This window comes from Mauremys reevesii, unplaced genomic scaffold (assembly GCF_016161935.1).
Source record: "Mauremys reevesii isolate NIE-2019 unplaced genomic scaffold, ASM1616193v1 Contig59, whole genome shotgun sequence".
NCBI classification, from domain to species: Eukaryota; Metazoa; Chordata; order Testudines; family Geoemydidae; genus Mauremys; species Mauremys reevesii.
Window position 1 is genome coordinate 258,234 of NW_024100872.1, and position 23,692 is coordinate 281,925.

General features: G+C 44.5%; 1 protein-coding gene across 1 annotated transcript in view; it reads right to left on the reverse strand.

Moving 5' to 3' along the window:
• Positions 1-444: 444 nt before the first annotated feature.
• Positions 445-23,692, reverse strand: part of LOC120394431 (butyrophilin subfamily 1 member A1-like) — a 52,932-nt gene continuing 29,684 nt past the window's right edge. The window contains exons 9-15 of the mRNA XM_039518660.1: positions 14,871-14,891; positions 7,124-7,144; positions 5,104-5,124; positions 4,260-4,280; positions 2,367-2,387; positions 1,508-1,534; positions 445-1,092 (exon numbers count right to left, since the gene is read on the reverse strand). Coding sequence (XP_039374594.1) covers positions 563-1,092; positions 1,508-1,534; positions 2,367-2,387; positions 4,260-4,280; positions 5,104-5,124; positions 7,124-7,144; positions 14,871-14,891 — 662 coding nt within the window. The 3' untranslated portion in view covers positions 445-562. The remainder of the gene's footprint in view (positions 1,093-1,507; positions 1,535-2,366; positions 2,388-4,259; positions 4,281-5,103; positions 5,125-7,123; positions 7,145-14,870; positions 14,892-23,692) is intronic.

The following is a 23,692-nucleotide window of genomic DNA, read 5'->3' on the forward strand; positions in this document are numbered from 1 at the left end:
TTTATTTTCTCTTATCCTGCTGTGTAGCTACACAGGCCAGTCACAAGCCCTACATTAGTCATAAGTTTGGCGGGGGGTGTCTCTAAGAGAAAAATGAATATGTGAGACAGGATGGATTTTTTCCCATTAATATCCACCCAGCAGCTCCCACTGTGAAAGTTTTTGTCAGATTTTCTAAGGATTTTTATGCTGGGTAAATGGCAGCTGAGCTCCTGAAAATCTTGAAAACCTAATTGTGGGCACTGATATCTACTGAAAATCTACAACACAACACAAACACAACACAAACTCCTTTCCTTAATAGTGTAGTCAAATAACAGTATTTGTCAGAAGTAACCAAAAAAAATTTATTGTTGAAAGCAAATCATTAAGATGGCAGCTCACAAAGTACAGAGTAAAAACTACAGTTCAAATTTTATTGGAGAGAAACTTGCTGTCATAGGTGCTGATTAGAGATGGTGCCACAGAATTAATATAGAGGCAAAATGTAATTCAAATTCATTGATGGGGAATTTGATTTCAAAATACATTGGGATAAATGAGTGGCAGTCCCACTTTAAGTTCATTTATCACCTCCTATAGAACAAATTCTCATTGTTGTTTCTTTGTGGGAATTTTTAAAGAATGGATAAACCTCTCCTGAGAATGAACAATCATTAAATGTGAACAACACAGACATGTCAGTTACATTGAAAAAGGTCACCTGCCCTTCTTGGTAATTAAGGTAAACTCCAATTTTCAGGGGCTTTTTCTGCACCAGGACCTGAGTCCATGGATCTGTTTTTGCCCAATAATCTCTCCCACTCAGACCCAGAACCCAGAATCCCTCTTTAGGGGACAGGGAAAGTTTTCCTTTTCTCTCTGTTGCTTTTCTGGCCACTCCCAGGTCCCAGTCAGTGCTGCTCCTGACATCCACTTCCCAGCACTGCTTTCCAAAGGAGAATCCTTCAGAGCCCAACACACAGACAGTTGAATCAAACCTCTCTGGAGATGATGGAACTTTCTGAGGTTGGGGTTCATGAGTAAATTTCTTCTTATCCTCAGAGATGGAGAGATTGGGGTGGGCTGTGTCTGGATTAATAGTGATCTTGTCTGCAAAAAGAAAATTTAAAAACCTTTATCTAATTGCAGTATAAAGTGAGACATGGGAGATATGGCTTGTGGGCCAATTCCTGCTATCCTTACTCAGGCAAAATACCTATGGATAATGGGTTTTGTTCTAGTCTGACAATTTGGTTACACTGAAATATTTCAGAGATGTAATATTTGATTGAACGTGACTCAAAAATGGAAGGGATCCTGGAATGTTTATCTTACTGATACTTAAATATATTTTGTCAGATTCTGATATAAGTTACACTGGTTGAAGGAACTGAATGAGAAAGACCTGAGATGAAATGGAGTAGGGCCTCAGAGTTCATCTCCATGATAGCAATATGTTCTGCTTCTAGTTTTTTAATGTCTGAATATGTTTTTTGATTACCAGGAGAGATGTGAATTCTGTTACCTGAATGGATGAGAGTCCATGTCCAGTCTGAAATCAAAGTGAGAAACAACAGACATTAAATTCAAAGAGGCACATACTGCTGATTTTCTGCCTTTGGGCAGCAGAAATGCCCCAGGTTGAGGATAACTGAGAATGTCAGACACAGTACAGAATGATTTACTTGTGCAGAAAATAGAAAGTAAAGCACGCTAATGGTACACACACAGACTGTGGTTATTGTATTGTTTGGGGGACCATTTGTGGCTCTTGTAGAGTCACCAGGTCTTTTGTATGCTTCACTCGCTCACCTTCAGACAGAGACAGCAGATCACTAGGAAATGTGTGGTGATGCTGGCTGTGGGGAGCTACATAGTCTCTACCTGGAGCTGCTGTCTTCCCTGCTATGAGAGAGATGAAAATGGGCTGCAGCAACAAGGGAGATAGAAGAGGAATATAAGAGAAAGGCCTGCTCCCTCCAAATAACCTAGAGGGGAGAGAGTTTAAGGGTGGTGAGGGGAAGAGTGGATGAGACATAAAAAAATATCATTGCACAAAGATAACCAAAGTAAACAGATGTTTGTTTGATAATGTACCTGTACCTACTGATATTTCAACAGGGTGACACCCTTCAAAGTCTAATTGGCTTAGACCTGCCAGCTCTGTGGGATTTCAGCTGGCCCCTGATTTGCCAGGTCTATGGAATTTCCCCATAAGCCATAGGTTTTCAGATATTTCTATATGGTAACCCCACTCTGATTGGCGACCTGCCCAACTCCTTTGCTTGCAGACAGTCAGAGCTGAAACTTCATTTCTATTTGCATCTCTTTTCCAGCATGGAAATGAATTGACTTTTACATTCAAAGAATCAACACACACTTACCCAGTTCTACTTTGAGTTCATCTGCAAAGAAAAAAAAAGAATTTCTTAAATGACACCCCTTGTGAATTTCAGTTGGGTTAGTGAGTAGATATTATACCTCTCCTGAAAAGCTTCTAATCTGACATCCCTCAGCAACTCCACTGCAAAAGTCCAAACCGGACTCATCCCCCATTCTAAAAAGTAACAATAAAACCTGTCACTGCAATAAGAGAAATCCTGAGCGTTGTCACTGCTTTAGAGATGCTCCACACTGCCTCTTTCTGGAGTCCAAACACAAGGCATGAGACTAATTAAAAGATTATTAGGAAAAATATGTTTGCTTCTATAACTCTAACAGGGAACCTGCACAGCTTTTTATATATAGTTTACCAGTATAGTCAGTTTAACAGAATTGTACTGAAGGAGAACCAATTTAAAGTTACTTTTTTTTCCTTTTTTGATAGTCTTCTCTTGTAGTCATTTGTGAGTGTGTGTGTGTATGTAATGGGTTAACAAATACTCACAAACATTACTTTTTAACAACTCCCAAAGTTTTCAATATGAAACACCCCATATATTCCACTGCCAAACACACTCCCAACTGTTTTCCATATGCCCAATACCAAATCAGACTTATCTCCTAGCCATGACAGACCTTTGAATAAACCTCACCCCATGAAGAGGAAACCCAAAGCTTCTCTTAGCATGGAAATTGCTCTCACAAACCATCCGTCCCATCTGCTAGACCCTTTTAATCAACACACTGACAATCATCAAATAAAAAAATATCATTGCACAAAGATAACCAAAGTAAACAGATGTTTGTTTGAAAATGTACCTGTACTTATTGATATTTCAACTGGGCGACACCCTTCAAAGTCTAATTTGTTTAGAGCTGCCAGCTCTGTGGGATTTCAGATGGCCCCTAATTTGCCAGGTCTATGGGATTTCCCCATAAGCCATAGGTTTTCAGATATTTCTATATAGTAACCCCACTCTCATTGGCGACCTGCCCAACTCCTTTGCTTGCAGACAGTCAGAGCTGCTGCACATGCTAAGAGACAGCTTCTTCCCTCAGCAAATGAAGAAGGCTTCTTCATTCCCATCTCCCTGTACCATAAAATTGAAGTGCTCCTGAAGTCCTCAGCCCTTTCATCACTGTGCCTGCTAGGAAGGTGTCAATCCATGCTGGCTTTGCTACTCTTCTCCCCTCTCTAGCTCCACTAAGTCCCTTTGGTCAGGAGTGGAAGTGAACAGTTTCCCTCTCTACCAGGCCCCAAAGACATGCAGGTGCACCCCTCAGGCCTAGCCAGTGTAACAGGCTATGAAGGGGGTCCTACATCCTTCAGATTAGTAGGAGTGTGTGCCTTTTCCTCCCCAGACCTCAAGGGGGGAAGGAGGGTGGTGGGGGAGAAGACACAAAAAATCAGCCAGGGTAATAGACAGTTCATATTTTGAATGTGGGACACCCACACACAGTCACTATCTCAAAGGGTGTGATTTTACTGCCATTGTTGATGTCATTGGCAAATTTCAAATCACATAATTGGAACACGTTGTCAGGGATTAACTCCTTTCAAAGACATGTAACGACTCATTTGGGATGAAATTCATCTCTGGACAGCAAGCAACACAAGGATTACACAACACAAGATACTTACATATGCCCTATTTTAAAGATATAGGGATGCATAGCCCATTATATACGAGAGACTTTCACCCAATGGGAGCAGGAATTGGTCTGTAGCATTCATATGTCCATACTAGAAAATGTTATCAAAATAATATTCTAACAACAGTAAAGATCCTTCAGTTCCCGTATTTCTGACTGTGAGAACTTCATTTCTATTTGCATCTCTTTTCCAGCGTGGAACTGAATTGACTATTACATTCAAAGAATCAACACACACTTACCCAGTTCTACTTTGAGTTCATCTGCAAAGAAAAAAAAGAATTTCTTAAATGACACCCCTTGTGAATTGCAGTTCAGTTAGCGAGCAGATATTATACCTCTCCTGAAAAGCTTCTAATCTGACATCCCTCAGCAACTCCACTGCAAAAGTCCAAACCGGACTCACCCACTATTGTAAAAAGTAACAATAAAACCTGTCACTGCAATAAGAGAAATCCTGAGCATTGTCACTGCTTTAGAGGTGCTCCACACTGCCTCTTTCTGGAGTCCAAACACAAGGCATGAGACTAATTAAAAGATTATTAGGAAAAATATGTTTGCTTCTATAACTCTAACAGGGAACCTGCACAGCTTTTTATATATAGTTTACAAGTATAGTCAGTTTAACAGAATTGTACTGAAGGAGAACCAATTGAAAGTTACTTTTTTTCTCTCTTTTGATAGTCTTCTCTTCTTGTAGTCATTTGTGAATGTGCGTGTGTGTAATGGGTTAACAAATACTCACAAACATTACTTTTTAACAACTCCCACAGTTTTCAATATGAAACACCCCATATAATCCACTGCCAAACACACTCCCAACTGTTGTCCCTATGCCCAATACCGAATCAGAACTTATCTCCTAGCCATGACAGACCTTTGAATAAACCTCACCCCATGAAGAGGAAACCCCAAAGCTTCTCTTAGCATGGAAATTGCTCTCACAAACCATCCGTCCCATCTGCTAGACTCTTTTTATCGACACACTGACAATCATCAATCTCTTCTGTATTGATAGTTCCACATCTCCCACAAATAATATCCATCCAGTCATCCTCAAAGCAAGATAAGTAAATGGGACTTAACTGTTTTCTTTCTGGAGTCTTTCTGAAAAAGAAAAACAAATAGAAAACCATGTTCGTAACTCTGTATTTCCAATTTTGTCTCCATAGCATACAGAAATAATTTAATATCCAGAACCAAGACAATTTTTGGTAATTAATAAAATATTGTAAGTACAGAAATAGTACAATGCAAGAATCAAAGCCAATGGTACTTGGATACCACGGTGGATTCCTAGATTCCAAAGCCAGAAGAGACCACTGTGATCATATGGTCTGAACCCTGGGATACGACAGGCCGCAGAACTTCCCTCAAATAATTCTTAGAAACCCTTGGCAAATTTTTCCAATGGTTAATTACTGTCAGCATTAAAATGTACTTCTTATTTCCAGCCTGAATTGTCTAGTTTCAGCTTATAGCCATGTAACCATGTTATACCTTCCTCTACTAGATTGGAGAGCCAATTAGCAGAGAAATGCATAAGACGATCCAATGAAAGTTGAAATTGGGCAAATTCAGAGAGAAAATTAGAGCTGACTGGGAATTTTTTCAATGAAATATTTTTTAGTTTAAAATGCTGATTCATCAAAACTGAAACTGAGAAATAGTGTTCTGTTCACTGAAACTGTGAATCAAAAAAACTTTTCATAAAAGAAAGTTAGAGATTTTAAAACCATCCCATTTCAACATTTTTGTACTGAGAAGATTTGAATTTTAAAGTAAAGAGATATATTTTGTTTAGAGATTTTAGTAAATATACACTAAAACAGTTTTGTAAACATTTCAAATTAAAAAAAATCAAATTTATCAAAACAAGATGCTTCAATTGACCTAAAGTGAACTGAGTGGGGGCACGAGGCTTTTGGTTTGTGAAACATTTCAAGATTTCAACTGTTCACCCTGATTCAGAATGGGAAAATGTTTTGAAATGTTGAAAACTGTAATGGTACAGGGAAACCATTTTCCACCCAGCACTACTACTAATAGAATAAGATACAAGAGAATACATTGATAAAGAGCTGTTTGGCATATGATACTGTTTGAAAACATTTGTCCTAGCTCTTGTAAGGTGAGGATGGAGGGCATGAGGTGAAAAAGTAAAAAATGTGTCCCCACCTTCTCACACAGCCCATCATCACCTTTTCATTTTTGTTAAGAGCAGGAGTGTCTGGTTTTACACATTCTGATGACATGAATAAGGAATGTGCTGATGCCTTCAGCCTTTTCATCTTAGTGCTATGCTAGGAAGGAGACAATCCATGTTGGCTCTGCTACTCGACTCCCTTCCCTTGCTCCACCAAACCTCATAATGGAAAGACTTATCATTACCAGCCCCCAAACACATGGGGGTGGGGGAAAGAGATTCATGGTTGCACCCTTCAGGGGAACACCCTGGTTAGGGTGACAGGGCTTGCAGGGGCTCCAACACCCCTGAAGCCTGACAGGAATGTGTGTCTTACCATCCCCAGACCACAAAGCAGTGTGGAGAACAGATAATTGAGAGAGATAGTAAAACAAAACAAACAAACAAACAAACAAAAAACCCACCAGAAAGAGTTCTAGATGGTCTATATTTTGTCAGCAGGACACCCAAACACATTCACTATCTCAAAGGTTGTGCTGTTCCTTTAATTATTAAAGTCAATGGAAAATTGCAAATCATATAATTGATGGCACATTGTCAGAACCTCACTCCGCCTATATCAAAGACATGTTATGACTGATTTAGGGTGAAATTCATCCCTGGAGAAAGAGAAGGGCTAGACCTGTGCAGGACAAGGTACACACCTATGCCCTATTTTAAAGGGATAGCTGGGATTTAAGTGATGAATAACCCATTCCACGGGGGAGATTTTTCACCCAATGAGAGAAGGAATAGCTCTATAGCACTGATTTGTCTATCCTAGCAAATTTTAGAAAAATAATATTCTAAGAAGAAAAATAATTCACTTCCAGTGTTCGTAACTGTGAGAATTTAATTTCTATTTACATCTCTTTTATTTTGAGCATGGAACTGAATTGACATTTACATTTGAAAACTTACCCACTTCTATCTGGAGTTCATCTGCAAAGCAAAAATAACTTTTTAATATTGACATCATTTTAATTTCTTTTGGGTTAGTGAATATTATGCCTCTCCTTTGAGGACTGAGAGGTCAGATATGGAGTGAGCCAGATTAATGCCTATCACAACATGTGGAGGACCTCATCCAGTGCACTAAATGCCTCAACAACAACTGTGTGGGTGAAACCAGACAATCATTACATTCTCAACTGAACTCACACAGGAAAATGATGAAGATAAAGACACCTTACCACCTGTGGGTGAACATTTTTTACTAAACAATCCCTCCATATCTAACCTCCCAGTCCTCGTCCTCAAAGAAAACCTGTATAACACCTTCTAAAGATGAGCCTGGGAGCTTAAATCCATAACTTTGCTAGGCACTAAATGTCCTGGTCTTAATAAAGACACTGGATTTATGGCTTATTACAAAAATCTTGATAGTGTTAAATACAAAAAAAAAAATGGAGATATACCAATCTTCTAGAGCTGGAAGGGACCTTGAAAAGTCATCAAGTCCAGCCCCCTGCCTTCACTAGCAGGGCCAATTTTCGCCCCAGCTCTCTAAGAGGCCCCCTCAAGGATTGAATTCACAACCCTGGGTTTAGCAGGCCAATGCTCAAACCACTGAGCTATCCCTCCCCCGTTGAGCATTGAGTTCAATGCAATATTAAAGGCGCTCGCAGAGCAGGTTATTAATATGCGGTACATCAGTTTGTTGAGGGAAGCGATACTGGATGTACAACAGACATTACTCTCCTTGAAACTCCCTTCCGAATCCCAATTGAGGAAGGCCTAAAGCAAGGTCATACAATTTCACTGAAACTATTTACTGCCTACCTTGAAATGGTCATGAACAAGATCAATTGGAGGAGTGGTGTTAATATAAATGGAGAATGATTTTCTCATCTCAGATTCGCTGACGACATTGTACTAATTGCCGAAAGCACTAACCAACTGCAGAGCAAGCTACAAAGACTCGACTAGAAAAGCAGTCAGGTCATTCTGAAAATGATCTGTTGCAAAACAAAATACATTCGATCAGACATCTTTTGAAAAGCCCGAATAACGTTAAGAGGAGAATAAATTGAAGAAGTGGAACAGTACGTATATTTGGGCCAAGAAGTTAATATGCACCAAGACATGAACAGAGAACTCTTGCGAAGGATTCAGGCAGGATGGTGTGCGTTTAATTCCATCAAGGACATCCTCAAAGGAAAAAGTGACAAGACCACACATTCAGATATCTTCAATTCAACAGTGTTGCCAGCCATGCTGTATGGCAGTGAAATGTGAGCATTGATGAAGAAAGAAGAACAGCAGCTGTCGGTAGCTGAAAGATCAATGGAACAAGCTATGTTGGGAATTTCCCTTCTGGATCGTATTCCAAATGAAATGATTAGAGAATGCAGCAGTGTGAAAGATATTGTCATGGAAGGCAGATATAATAAGTTATGAAGGGCGGGCCACATAGCACAGTTCACAGACAATGGAGGGCCGCAATCATGTGGAAGTACAGAAAGAACTGACAGGGACTTGTAGGGGAACTTAATGCATGACAGTCTCTGTTAGCCAGAGTTAGGCTAGCTGTAACCCTAATAACGGGAGATTTGTAGAAGCGAGGATTGTGAGAGGCGAGTGGAAAAGAACCGTGTGAGCAGTTGTTGGGACCTTGCACTGATAAAATATGTAGACTGGCATTTTTTTAGAAGTGAGAAAAACAAGATATCAGGATGACCTATGTATAAAAAAAATGCAGCTGTTGCTTATTATTGTCTGTAACAAAAGTATAAATGCTTGTTGTAATTGTTTACCTATTGAGAGACCTGTCTAGGAAGAGGAGACCCTAGGTCCTAGTGCACTCTCTCCCTGCTGTAGCTGCTAAACAGAATAAAGTATCTGACTCTGCTGCACCCAAACAAAAAAGCGAGAACTGAGTTTTTCTCCCACAATCATTACTGAGTGGTACCCGCAAGAACAGAAAAGACCACCTGGTCAGCCTCCAAGAAGATGGGAAGATGACATTTTGAACGTTTCAAATGAATGTGAAAAAGAAAGGCAAGAATGCGAGAAGAATGGTGGATGTGTTGTGATCAGCGCAGTCTTAATGACAGCTGAAGACATAGCGGTCCCGGTGATCCAGGTGACAAGAATCTGTAACCTAATAATCTCCCTTTTTATCGACTGCACAGATGTTAATGGGACATTTCACTTTGAATGGTCTCTTACAGTGTGTGTTAACCACTTATGCTAAACAATTTGTTACACCTTGTATTTAGCTGTGACGCTCGGGGTAGGTTTCCTAGACCTGAGGAAGAGCTCAGTGTAAGCTCAAAAGCTTGTTTCTCTTGCCAATAGAGAACTGGGAGGCAGTTTTGGTCCTGAGTCTGCAGCTGGTTCTAAGTGGCTGAAACCTGCAACCCTGCAGGGTCCAGCTGATTGCAGTGGAAATCTGCACAAGTGTGAAGGTCGACAGCAGAGATTAAATTGCAGGATAGGGGACATAGGGGGAGAAAATGAAGGAAGAGACTCTCTCTAGCCATAACCTGAGAAGGTCTGGAGCCATCATGCCAAGCAGGTGCGATGAATGCAGGGCCAGCTCTAGGTTTATGCCGCCCCAAGCAAAAAACATTTTGGCTGCCCCCCACCCCAGCCCTGGGCTCTCACTCCCCCCACCAGCGCCCTTCCCCACCCACACCTCCTGCCGCCCCAGCACTGGGCTCTCCCCCCTACCCGCACTCTCTGCCACCCCAGCCCAGCCCTGGACTCCCAGTCCGGCACTGGCAGGGTCAGGATAAGCAGTGGGAATCCCGGGCTGCACCTCAGCCCAGGGTCCTGCCCTGACAGGGGGCTGAGGAGCTGGGGTAGGGCAGCCCCAGAGGGAGCAGAGCCCCGGAGAGTGGGATGCGGGTCCCGCATGGCAGCGCCCCACCCTCTATGGTGCCTCTGCTGCTGCTGCTTCTGACCAACCTGCCGCAGTCCCAGGGCGGCTCAGGCCACTTCGCCCAGCCCTGGCTGCAGCGCTGGGAGGCGGCCGCCCCGCGGCATCTGCAGGCGGCTCCATGTGCCCCGTGGGGCAGCTCTCAGCCTGAGTGTCCCCGCTCAGAGCCTGCCTGTCTCAGTCACAAGCTGCAGGCACTGATCCTCCGGGGCGTGAACCGCAGCGGCCCCAGGGTACCCTCCACGCACAACATGCTGCTGCTGCCAGTGCCGGCTCTAGGCTTTTGCTGTCCAAAGCAAAAAATAATAATAAAAAAGGTGTCTGAAATGCCGCCCTGAAAATGTGCTGCCCCAAGCACATGCTTGGTTTGCTAGTGCCTAGAGCTGGCCCTGGATGAATGTGGATTTTCTGTAATATTTCATGACAGATACGTGTGGGAGTGACTCATTTGACTTGGGATTGCTACCCAGTGGGTGCAGAAGAGTTAACATGCTGCTCCTGGGGCAGAGCAGTAGACATGAGGTGTGTGTGTCATGTAACTGTCTTGAGTGATATGAACGGGTCACTGACGACAGGCTGTCTGTGATCCTCCAGTGCTGTCTGTGATGCTTCCCAAGTTTTGCAACTCCATCAGCTGGACTTATATTATGTGGGAGTTGGGGACTGGCCCAATTCCTGTTGTCTGATTTGGGTAGTACTTGCTCAATTAATTATACGTCAGTTTACACGTTTCTTTTGAGAGTTTTCCACTTTCCCTATCCCCAAAAGACTGCTGAGTGCCTGTGAATGGTGGGGAAATGCCTACAAAGATGATAAGGACAGTTTTATTTTAATTTCCCAGAACCAGAAATATTAGTAGAACCCTCCATGAGGCCTTGAGACTCAGTTTTATTTAGCTTAGAAAAGGGACACCTGGCCAGATTGAACTCAACCCTGGTTGCTGCCATTGGCACTTGACAGAAAACTTACACTTTCTTTTGTATACATAACTGATCCCTTAAGGTAAAATTTCAGCTCTCTCTAAATTTGCAATCCTCTGTTAATATCCTTAAATCAGCCACATATTCCTGAATTTGTGTCGGTTTTACTGAAGGTTTTCAGTCAGGAAAAAAAAACATCTGGAAAAAAAATCAAAATGTTTCATTTTGACCCTGTCTAAAGGTTTCAGATTTTCAGTTCAAAACAATTTTTCATTTAAAAAATTCCTTTAATGTTATTATAAACCCCACAAATTTAAAAATGGTCAAAATCTAAAAGTAACTTTATGCTTTTGTCAAAGAAAGCAAAACATTCATTTTGACTCAAAATCGTTTTTTTGGGGGGGAAGGAATTTTTGGAATTGCCACTGTACCAAAAACTCTATTATTCAAACATCTCTATGCAGCTGATGTTTTGTCTGTGGGTTTAATATGAGCTCTTAGGGTGGGCAGTTGATTATAAATTTAAGCCCCCATGAAACTCAGTACCACCACCTTTTTCTCATCATCCAAACCATTAACCATTATATACACTTCCAGTCTTTCAATAAAGGGAACCAGTCCTTTAAAGAGCCTGCAAACAATCACATTTTCCCAAAACAGTCAGGCATTTTTAATCGTTATTCCCCCACTGAGCAGTTTCATGCCCAGTAGTTCCAGTTTCCTTTTACTTCTACTTTCACTAGGCCTCTCCGGTCACTCTCTGTTTCACTGTGTTCCTGGATTAGGAGCCCAGCCTCATTGCCATTTATTGTGTCTATTGCGATCTGCATAACAATTGCAGTATGGAGAAACCACATGCACAGCTGTGTCCCAAATAACTCTGTTTATTAAATATAAACATGCAAGCAATGTCTACTGCTGCCATGAGTGGTTTGTGGTTGCTTCAAATTTATAGAACATACTGAGAACCACCAGAGGGCTCACAGAGAATTTAAAGGGACACTACCTTATTACTGCATACAATAATATAGACATATCAAAGTAATATGGCATTGCAAACCCCAAATGGTTAAAAAAATCATAAATAACCCCTTCCCTCCCCCCAAAAAAACAACCTTGCAGGATTAAAAAAACAACAACAACAACAACAACAACAACATTTCTTGGCCTCTCTTCTGGTTTCTGGACTCCTGCCGCCATCACCAATGTGGGTGACAATCAGTGTTGCTAACTCTCATATATTTATAGTGGGTAAGATGATTTTGTCCCCTGCTGCACGAGCGCTTTTCAGAATACCCAGCTGAGATCAGATTTCACACATTGATGTAAAATGCTCCTTTACAGTGTAGAACTTCCAGCTTTTCCCAAAAATCAAAATAATTAATTCTGTGCTCCCTCCCCAGCCCCACATCATTCATTTTGTGCTTCCCAGCCACACAGCTGTCCCACCCCCCTCAGAGTGCCCATCCACCACACATCTTTTCTGCACTCCCCAGATCCACTTTTTCCCAACTCCCCTGACCAGTTCTGCTCCTTCTGCAGCTGTGGATGTTCTATGTACCCCCAAGCACCAACCCACTGGGAGTTCTTCGTCACACGGCACATACTGAAGGGGTGTATAGAAGCTGGGCACATCCGAGGTAGAAGCCAAACTCGAACAGCTTAATGGGACAAAATCGGAGGGCCCAGATAATCTTCATCCAAGAATATTAAAGGAACCGGCACATGAAATTGCAAGCCCATTAGCAAGAATTTTTAATGAATTGGTAAACTCCAGGGTTGTACCGTATGACTGGAGAATTGCTAACATAGTTCCTATCTTTAAGAAAGGGGGGAAAAGTGATCCGAGTAACTATAGGCCTGTTAGTTTGACATCTGTAGTATGTAAGGTCTTGGAAAAAAATTTGAAGGAGAAAGTAGTTAAGGACATTGAGGTCAATGGTAATTGGGACAAAATACAACATGATTTCACGAAAGGTAGATCATGCCAAACCAACCTGATCTCCTTCTTTGAGAAGGTAACAGACTTTTTAGACAAAGGAAATGCAGTGGATCTAATTTACCTCGACTTCAGTAAGGCATTTGACACGGTTCCACATGGGGAATTATTAGTTAAATTGGAAAAGATGGGAATCAATATGAAAATTGAAAGGTGGATAAGGAACTGGTTAAATGGGAGACTACAACTTGTCATACTGAAAGGTGAACTGTCAGGCTGGAAGGAGGTTACTAGTGGAGTTCCTCAGGGATCAGTTTTGGGACCAATCTTATTTAACCATTTATTATTGACCTTGGCACAAAAAGCGAGAATGTGCTAATAAAGTTTGCGGATGACACAAAGCTGGGAGGTATTGCTAACACAGAGAAGGACAGGGATATCATACAGGAAGATCTGGATGACCTTGTAAACTGGAGTAATAGTAATAGGATGAAATTTAATAGTGAAAAGTGCATGGTCATGCATTTAGGGATTAATAACAAGAATTTTAGTTATACATTGGGGATGCATCAGTTGGAAGTAACAGAGGAGGAGAAGGACCTCGGAGTATTGGTTGATCACAGGATGACTATGAGCTGCCAATGTGATATGGCCATGAAAAAAGTTAATGCGGTTTTAGGATGCATCAGGCGAGGTATTTCCAGCAAAGATAAGGAAGTGTTAGTACTGTTATATAAGGCACTGGTGAGACCTCATATGGAATAGTGTGTGCAGTTCTGGTCTCCCATGTTTAAGAAGGATGAATTCAAACTGGAACAGGTTCAGAGACGGGCTACTAGGATGATCTGAGGAATGGAAAACCTGTCTTATGAAAGGAGACTGAAAGAGCTTGGCTTGTTTAGCCTAACCAAAAGAAGGTTGAGGGGGGATATGATTGCTCTTTATAAATACATCAGAGGGATTAATATTAGGGAGAGAGAGGAATTATTAAAGCTTAGTACCAATGTGGACACAAGAACAAATGGATATAAACTGGACACTAGGAAGTTTAGACTTGAAATTAGATGAAGGTTTCTAACCATTAGAGGAGTGAAGTTCTGGAACAGCCTTCCAAGAGGAGTAGTGAGGGCAAAAGACATATCTGGCTTTAAGACTAAGCTTGATAAGTTTATGGAGGGTATGGTATGATGGGAAAGCCTAATTTTGGCAATTAATTTGGCAATTGATCTTTGATTATCAGAAAGTAAGTATGCCCAGTGGTCTGTAATGGGATGTTAGATGGGGTGGGATCTGAGTTACTACAGAGAATTCTTTCCTGGGTGCTGGCTGGTGAGTCTTGCCCACATGCTCAGGGTTTAACTGATCTCCATATTTGTAGTCGGGAAGGAATTTTCCTCCAGGGCAGATTGGCAGAGGCCCTGGAGGTTTTTCGCCTTCCTCTGCAGCATGGGGCACGGGTCACTTGCTGGAGGATTCTCTGCAGCTTGAGGTCTTCATACCGCAATTTGGGGACTTCAATAACTCATACATAGGATAAGGGTTTTTTATAGAAGTGGATGGGTGAGATTCTGTGGCCTGCATTGTGCAGGAGGTCAGACTAGATGATCATAATGGTCCCTTCTGACCTTAAAGTCTATGAGTCTATGAGTCTATGAGTATGACATACAGTCAGCATAGATTATAGAGTGTGCACTGGACATAGCTAGTGCACAGGGAGTACTAGAAATTACATACGGTATCACTTCCAGGGAGTTATTCTTTGTGAGTGGAAGAGACAAAAATCAATGAGGATTTTCCCATTTGGCCCAGTGCTTTATCTGAGAAAGACAAAAATGAACTTTTCGACATAGGAACTTAATTTAAGCAGAGACAATCGCTCAAGTTAAGAGAATAATTTCCCAGAGTGAGAAATCCATGTGGGCTTACCTATTTGAGTCACCAATTCATCTGAAAACGAAAAAAAAAAGTGATTAAAAAATAGGAACTGACTTTAGTGTCCAAATTAAGATTATGGCTTAGTTTCCAGAGTGAGAAATCATTCTGCGCGACCCACTGCCAGTCAAGTTCCCTCATCTCTCCCTATTACTAACTGCCTGTCCCTGCCCACAGCCCCTGTCCAGAAACAGAGTCACAGAAATACAGCAACATTTGAGATTTCAACTCTGTAAATTTCCGTCTCATGAGGGTGCCAGGTTGACACCCATGGAGTTGGAATAATCATTCTTTGATCCACAGAAAATGTGCAGCGACCATGTGAGCTGCCCTCTCACAGCCCCACCAGTGTGCTTTCACCTGCCCTAGGGAGAAACTTGCTAAGTGTTGGAGGGGAGTGAGGACTCCAGGACTTATTCAGTTCTTGATCTGAATTCTGAGGCCTTCAATGAGGTTGTTTCTCTCTCTCTCTCCATAGATTCATATATTTATATGGAGTATTTGGGGCAGATGATGGAGCAGTCAGCACAGAGATCAAAGTCCAGTGGAACCCTGCAGATCACAGCAGTTTCAGAAGCCCCTTAGGCTCATGCAGACAGTGCCTCACGTCTTTAGTGCCCGATAGTTCTTTGAAAGGCCCCCGTGACACAGATGCTGAGTCTTTGAATGTCCGGGACAGAGCATAGCAAATCTGTGTTAGCTTCTGGTGTTCCTAGTCCAGCTTTTCAGTGGTGTTGGATGGCTTCAGGGCAAGTCTGAAGCTTTGTATGGCCCGTGTCTCACTGAGGAAAGAGATCACAGTCTGAGAGACTCTGAAGTTCATAGATTTTGATATAGGGTGAAGGAGTCTCTTCCTTTGTTCTTGGCCTCCCTTTCCTGCTACTTCTTTTTCCTATGTTGTACCTGCTGCCTCTTGACACTTTTGTCCCTGTGTCCTACCAAACATCTAGTGAACTCCTGCCCTTAAACCCTGATATATGAGCCCCTGCCCTTTCCTCATCCACAGTCCTGCTTCTTCGACCCACAGCAGCAGTGCTGACTCTCCTCCCCTTTCCCTGATAGGGGATTTCGTCTCTTTCAAATGTATCAGTGTGTGCATGCATGAGAGTGGGGGGTGTTCCTTATTGCTGGGCTCACTGTTTCCAGGGTGCACAGACTATAGAGCAGCCTACAAAGGGCAGCTGCACGCGCCCTTTACACTGCACTGTGATGGAATACACCCCTGGATTCACCCCTTACACACTATTGTAATATTAATAAAAGGCAGGCCTTGTACAGTATCATTTGATGGTCAATGTTGTCCTTGTCAAATGTGAGCGGCAACATTTTACGTAAGGTTATAAGATTCCCCTGTATAATGTTATTAAAACATGTTCCACATCCCACAGCCCTGCCCAAGCAGAAGTCAGCAAACAGGTCTGTTGTAAACAGAGGAACATGTGCTTCCCTTAATGTTCATTTAAGCAGTAAATAGAGTCATCAAGCAGGAAGGGGGAAAAAAGGAAGCTCAAAGAGGTGGGGGGAAAATCAGGGAATATCTTTCCCCATAAAATCTTTGTCTGCTAGTTCCCAGTTGAAAATGTTTTTCAAGAGCGAGATGGAAACCAAAAAAAGAAGGTGCAAACACCCCAAGACACCCCCCAGCCCCCTCACCCTGTCTGTCTCTGGCATTGCACTTAAGAAGACAAAGGAAAACAAACATTGGACTCAGGGAGCTCCTGACCTGAAGAATTTGGTCAGTAACCTTGATGGAAACATGTGGAGAGAATTTTCCCTTAAATCTAATATAGTTCCCTAAGTTAGGTATGAGTAACTGTTTTATCTTTATTTTTCTTGTAACCATTTAAAATTTTTTATAAGAACATAAGAATGGCCTTACTGGGTCAGACCAAAGGTCCATCCAGCCCAGTATCCTGTCTACCGACAGTGGCCAATGCCAGGTGCTCCAGAGGGAGTGAACCTAACAGGCAATGATCAAGTGATCTCTCTCCTGCCATCCATCTCCATCCTCTGACAAACAGAGGCTAGGGACACCATTCCTTACCCTTCCTGGCTAATAGCCATTAATAGACTTAACTCCATGAATTTATCCAGTCCTCTTTTAAACCCTGTTATAGTCCTAGCCTTTACAACCTCCTCAGGCAAGGAGTTCCACAGGTTGACTGTGCCCTGTGTGAAGACGAACTTCCTTTTATTTGTTTTAAACCTGCTACCCATTAATTTCATTTGGTAGCCCTGAGTTCTTATATTATAGGAACAAGTAAATAACTTTTCCTTATTCACTTTCTCCACACCACTCATGATTTTATATACTTCTATCATATCCCACTTAGTTTCCTCTTTTCCAAACTGAAGAGTCCTAGACTCTTTAATCTCTCCTCATATGGGACCCATTCCAAACACCTAATCATTTTAGTTGCCCTTTTCTGAACTTTGTCTAATGCCAGTATATCTTTTTTGAGATGAGGGGACCACATATATACACAATATTCAAGATGTGGGCACAGCATGGATTTATATAAGAGCAATAAAATATTCTCCATCTTATTCCTCATTACTTGTACTCACTTAAAATCTATTCCTCTGTAATTAATAAACTTGATTTACAGTTTTGTCTAATCCAGTGTATTTAACCTGAAGTGTCTGGGTAACTCTATTTTAAGGTAACAAGCTGGCATATTATTCTCTTACAGGAATAATGGACTTTCAAATTTGTACTGTCGAGGAGAGGGTTAGGCAGTACAGGACATACATTTCTGGGGGAAAATCTGGGACTGGGGTGTGTGTTGGGGTCAACCTGCAGTATAAACAAGTCTGGTGAGAGCCAGCAGGTACACACAGACACTCAGGGTGTGGCTTGCATGCTTGACGGCTGTTTGTGAGCAGCCCAGGTGGCACTGTAAAGCACCCAAGGTTGCAGGGCAGTTATGACACAGCCCCTCATTGGTCTGAATTGTACCCTGGTATGTCACAAGTGCCTCCTGGCTTTAGCTCTGTGTCTGACTCCTGAGTACGTGAAGGAGCCATTGAGCACTGTGAGAATGACAGGGAGTATGGTGGGGCAAATGCCCCCCGCAAAAGTGGGCTAAGACAGGCAGAGAGGCTGCACAAAGCAGGAGCCAATCAGGGAGGGCCTGTTAGAGAGCCAATCAGGACTGGGCAGGAGGTGGCTAGTTAAGGCCGTGCTTAGTCCTATGTAAAGGCTGCCCATGAGAGGAGCAGTCAGTCTCTCCCAGAGCTTCAGAGGGGAAGGTCTGTCTCCTGAGTGTGGTGACTAGCACCTGGGACAGCGCAGCACAGTGCTGGGCAGGCTCGGGGGAGCAGAAGGGAACTCTAGCCCAATACCTGCCAGGCTGCAGGCCCTGATAGAAGGGCCCACAAGGTGCAAAGGGGCCGAAGGGGAAGCGGCCCAGGGAAGAGAGACGGACAAGGGAATTGAAGGAGGACAGGGAGGCTGCTGCCAGTGGGTCCCTGGATTGGGACCCAGAGTAGAGGGCGGGCCTGGGTCTCCCCCTTCCTCCTTGTATTACTCCTGGCTGTTGGAAGTGGCCATAGCAGACTGCACCAGACCCCGATGGAAGGGTTTAGACCAAGGTTCGGCAACCTTTCAGAAGTGGTGTGCCAAGTCTTCATTTATTCACTCTAATTTAAGGTTTTGCGTGCCAGTCATACATTTTAACATTTTTAGAAGGTCTCTTTCTATAAGTCTATAATACATAACTAAACAATTGTTGTATGTAAAGTAAACAAGGTTTTTAAAATGTTTAAGGCGCTTCATTTAAAATTAAATTAAAATGTAGAACCCCCAGTCCAGTGGCCAGGACTCGGGCAGTTTGAGTGCTACTGAAAATCAGCTTGCGTGCCACCTTTGGCACATGTGCCATAGGTTGCCTACCCCTGGGTTAGACTTTGGGGTATGGTTGGCCACTGCAGTTGGGGAGAAGTGAAAGACTGCTGTTAACACACACACACACACACACACACTGTAACAGGCGGGTCCGGGGCTCAACCCTCTGAGGGGAGGAGGGGAGCCACACCGGCCCGCTGGTCTCGCAGGGTTCTGTCCTGTCTCTTTAAGGCTAGGAAAGGCCCAGGCCCTCTGGTGCAGGGGCTGGGCGACAAACAGTCTAGAAAAGGCCCAGGCCCTCTGGTGCAGGGGCTGGGCGACAAACAGTCTAGAAAAGGCCCAGGCCCTCTGGTGCAGGGGCTGGGCGACAAACAGTCTAGAAAAGGCCCAGGCCTTTTGCGGCAGGCTGAGCAGTAAACAGGATAGAGGCTCAGGCCTTTTGTGGCAGGCTGAGCAGTAAACAATATAGGGGCTCAGGCCTTTTGTGGCAGGCTGAGCAGTAAACAAACAGTACAGGAGCTCAGGCCTCTTGCGGCAGGCGGAGCAGGGAACAGTACAGGGGTTCAGGCCTCTTGCGGCAGGCGGAGCAGTAACAAACAGTACAGGGGCTCAGGCCTCTTGTAGCAGGCTGAGCAGTAACAAACAGTACAGGGGCTCAGGCCTCTTGTGGCAGGCTGAGCAGTAACAAACAGTACAGGGGCTCAGGCCTCTTGTGGCAGGCTGAGCAGTAACAAACAGTACAGGGGCTCAGGCCTCTTGTGGCAGGCTGAGCAATAGGGTGAGGGGGATAACTGCCACCCGTGAGCGGGGTGGCAGGGGGGACACAGGCCCACCCACTCCACTGTGTCCCGGCCCGGGGCCCTAGGCAGCGGTCTTCACCGCTGACGGTCAGTGGGGATCCTGACCGCAACACACTGACATGGGCTCGGTCTGGTCAGCAGCCTGACTGAGGTCGGCTGCCCCCGGGCCACTTCCACTATCCCCCTCCGGTCCTACCTGGTCTACGGCGTCTGGTCCCGGGAAGTCCCACTGCATGGGCTCCTCACAACCCGGGCTGGGGGGTAGATCGGGTAGTTCCTCGGGGAAGTCTGGCCAACTGTGCTCCGGGGGTTCCTCGGGGTAACAGCATGCTAGCGGGGAAGCTCCTACTGGCTCCTCGTCATAGGTGGCGCGGGGAAGCTCCGGCTGGTCTTCCCAGTAGCGGGGTAGGGTGCTCTCCGGCCAGTCCAGGCAGCTGCCCGGGGCTCCAGCGGTTCCTCCGTCAGGAGCTTCGTCAGACAGGTCTGCTCTCCCCGGTGGCTGGGTACTGACTGAGCTGGAAGGCCCGGCTTTTATCTTTCCGGGTCGCCGTCTGACTCTCTGAGGGGCGGGCTCACCACTCTGTAGCCCCGCCCCTTCCTGTGTCCGGGGCTCAACCCTCTCCGGGGAGGAGGAGAGCCACACCGGCCCGCTACACACACACACACCCCGGAAGGGAGCAAGGACGGACTAGGGATGTCCCTCAAATGGATGATGCCGAACAGGAAGCAACGCGGGTCCAGGCGCCAACAGAGGGTGATAGATAGACGGGACACCACCAGGAGAGGGCGCTTCCCATGGACTGAGCTTATTCCCAGATGTGCCAGCGGGAAGCACTGCGGTGGTGAGTCCCAACGCCGTCAAAGGAAGGAAGAAGGAGAAGGAGCTCAAGGCTCTCCCTGCTCCCTCCTCCCCCTTCACGAACATGCTGGCTTGGCCCAGCAGCTTCCTGTCTCCTCCCATCTTGGAAAAACACTGTCTACTCATGAGCACTTCTCCTGTTTCCTCCAAGGTCTCTCTCTGTGCCTCAGGGTCGAGGAGGAGAGAAGAGGAGGGGGCCTAGCACTGCTGGGTGAGCATCTCCTCCTCCTCCTCTCTCCTGCCAGTGGGCAGCGCCTGGGTCTGCAGAACACCACCTGACTGTGCAATGTAGCGCAAAGGGGCTGACCAAGGCACAATATGGAGTGTAATGCACAATTCTGTACAATTGTGAGCTCTGAGCCAAAGTCCTGCACTTATTAGTAAATCCCACTGAAGTCTCGGGGATGGAGCAGATGAAAAGGAGGTCATCATTTGGCCCCCAGAGTGTAACCAAACAATATAAATGAAAACTTATCCTTTTCCTCATCAAGTTTCCCTGCAAAATAAAAACAGTTATTTCACTGTTTGAATAGTTTTCAGACTGGACACAGATCTATCATTTCTATTGTGTATTCTTGGGAGCAGTTGAACTCAATGGCTGCATGTAACCTGCTCTTCATCATCTAGTACAGGGAAGAGATGGAAATTGGCGATGATGGTTATCAATCCTTTTGTATTGTCTGCTGCTGTCATGGATGCTCCTGGCTGGCCTCACTGAAGTCAGCTGGGGGCGCATGAACAAAAATGGAAATGACTCCCCGGGTCATTCCCTTCTTTATGTTTTGTCTAAAAATAGAGTCAGTGCTGCCTAGAATATGGGGAAAGTGTACTAGAGAACTAGAGAGCACAGCTGGTCCTGAACCTGGAGCAGTGTAGCCAGCCACCTGTTCAGACATGAAAACTCCTGCATTTCCTATTGCAACTGAACTGAAAATAGATGAAGTTAGTAGGAATGAGCCTGAGCCAGAGTGTTCAGATCAAATTCTGAAAGTTTCCAATGCTTAAGAGGAAATGTGATTAGTTTCAGTCCCATATTTTGGAAGAAGCATCTCTGTGTAAGTCAATGTGTTCAGTTTGAACTATGAAACTTTAAAATATTTTAGATTTTGAGTGACCTCAGAAATCACCTCTTTCCCAGGGTGATGTCCGAGCAGCTGCAGCTAGTTGAAATGCTGAGCTAACAAATGTCTGGATTTAATAAGGAAGGGGCTAGAGACTGGTCATGTTCAGTGAAGGACCCTCAGCTTCAGCAGTTGCTTCCCTTTTCACTCATCAAAGCCCAGAATTGTTGATATTAAAGAATTACTGAAACTTCACCTTTTCTCCCAGGCATTTGTCTGGGGAAGAGAAATTAGTAGGTGGTATTGGGTGGTGGGATGAACTCGGAGGATGAGTGCAGGGGGGAGGGCAGTTGGGATGATTTCTTATGTTTGATGTTTTTTCCCTGCTGTATGCTTCACCAAATATTGTACAAGTCACAGAGTTCTGGATGAGTTCATTTACAGTGATTATCACTAATATACCTGTAATTATTCAGAAATTATTCCATTTTCTCTGTTAACATTGCAGATTACAATTTTTTTGGGGTATGATTCCTGCAATGTATGTTATGGAAGAACCATATTTCCTGGAGAGGATGGACACAAGAAAGGAGCAACTCAGGGTACGTCTACACTATGGGATTATTCCGATTTTACATAAACCGGTTTAGTAAAACAGATTGTATAAAATCGAGTGCACGCGGCCACACTAAGCACATTAATTCGGCGGTGTGCGTCCACGGTCCGAGGCTAGCATCGATTTCTGGAGCGTTGCACTGTGGGTAGCTATTCCGTAGCTATCCCATAGTTCCCGCAGTCTCCCCTGCCTTTTGGAATTCTGGGTTGAGATCCCAGTGCCTGATGAGGAAAAAATCATTGTCGCTGGTGGTTCTGGGTAAATGTCCTTCCTCTGGGAAAGCAACGGCAGAGAATCATTTCGCGCCCTTTTCCCCTGGATTGCCCTGGCAGACGCCATTAGCATGGCAACCACGGAGCCTGTTTTGCCTTTTGTCACTGTCACCATATGTGTACTAGATGCTGCTGACAGAGGCGATTCAGCAGCACTACACAGCAGCATTCATTTACTTTTGCATGATAGCAGAGATGGTTATCAGCCATTCTGTACCATCTACCATGCCATTGTAAATTGGCAATGAGATGACGGTTACCAGCCCTTCTGTGCTGTTCCATCTGCTGCTGTCATATGTGCCCCTGGCTGAGATCGGCCGGGGGGCGCAAAAGACAAAAATGGGAATGACTCCCTGAATCAATCCCTCCTTTATGGTATCTAAAAATAGAAGCAGTCTTGCCTAGAATATGGGGCAAGTGTACTAGAGAACCAGTGTATCAGAGAACCAGAGAGCACAGCCACTCCGTGTCAGATCCCACAGAAATGATGAGCTGCATGCCATTCACAGGGGGTGCCCCTGCAACAACCCCACCTGTTGATTCCCTCCTCCCCCAGCCTTTCTGGGCTACCGTTGCAGTGTCCCCCCATTTGTGTGATGAAGTAATAAAGAATGCAGGAATAGGAAACAGTGACTTGTTAGTGAGATAAAATGAGGGGAAGGCAGCCTCCAGCTACTATGATAGTCCAGACAGGACATTAAGCAGTGTGGGGGAGAGGAGCCCAGCATCCTGCTGCTATGATAGTCCAGGCAGAACAGAATCTTTTCTTTACACATGAAGGGCGGGGGCTGATGGAGCTCAGCCCCCTGTTGCTATGATGAAGACGGTTACCACTCGTTCTGTACCCATGAGCAGCAGAGTGGGGGCTATCCAGTTTATTGCACTGAGTGTAGCATGTATGATTACCTGCCCTGTGGGCGGGTGGCGTATGTGTGCATTCGGTGCAAGGAGCTCCTGGCCCTCAGAGACCATGTATGGACTTTGGAGGCCAGGGTGGTGGAACTGGAGGAGTGAAGAGAGGCAGATAGGTATGCTGATGAGGCTTTCCGGGACACTCTAGAATTGTCCCACCTCTGGTCAGACAGCTGTTGAGGAGGAAGAAAGGCCCAGGGAAGCAGAAAAGTCAATGGGAGCAAAGGGAAACCTTCTCATAGTTGGGACCCTCCTTCCAGATGGTGCTGAGGTTGCCTCTTGCACTGAGGTTACCTCTCCAGGGGAGGGAACTCCAGTTTCTAGGAAAAGGCAGGTGTTAGTAATGGGAGATTCGGTTATTAGAAACGTAGATAGCTGGGTCTGTGATGACCGGGAGAACCGTATGGTGACTTGCCTGCCTGGTGCGAAGGTTGCGGATTTCTCGAGGC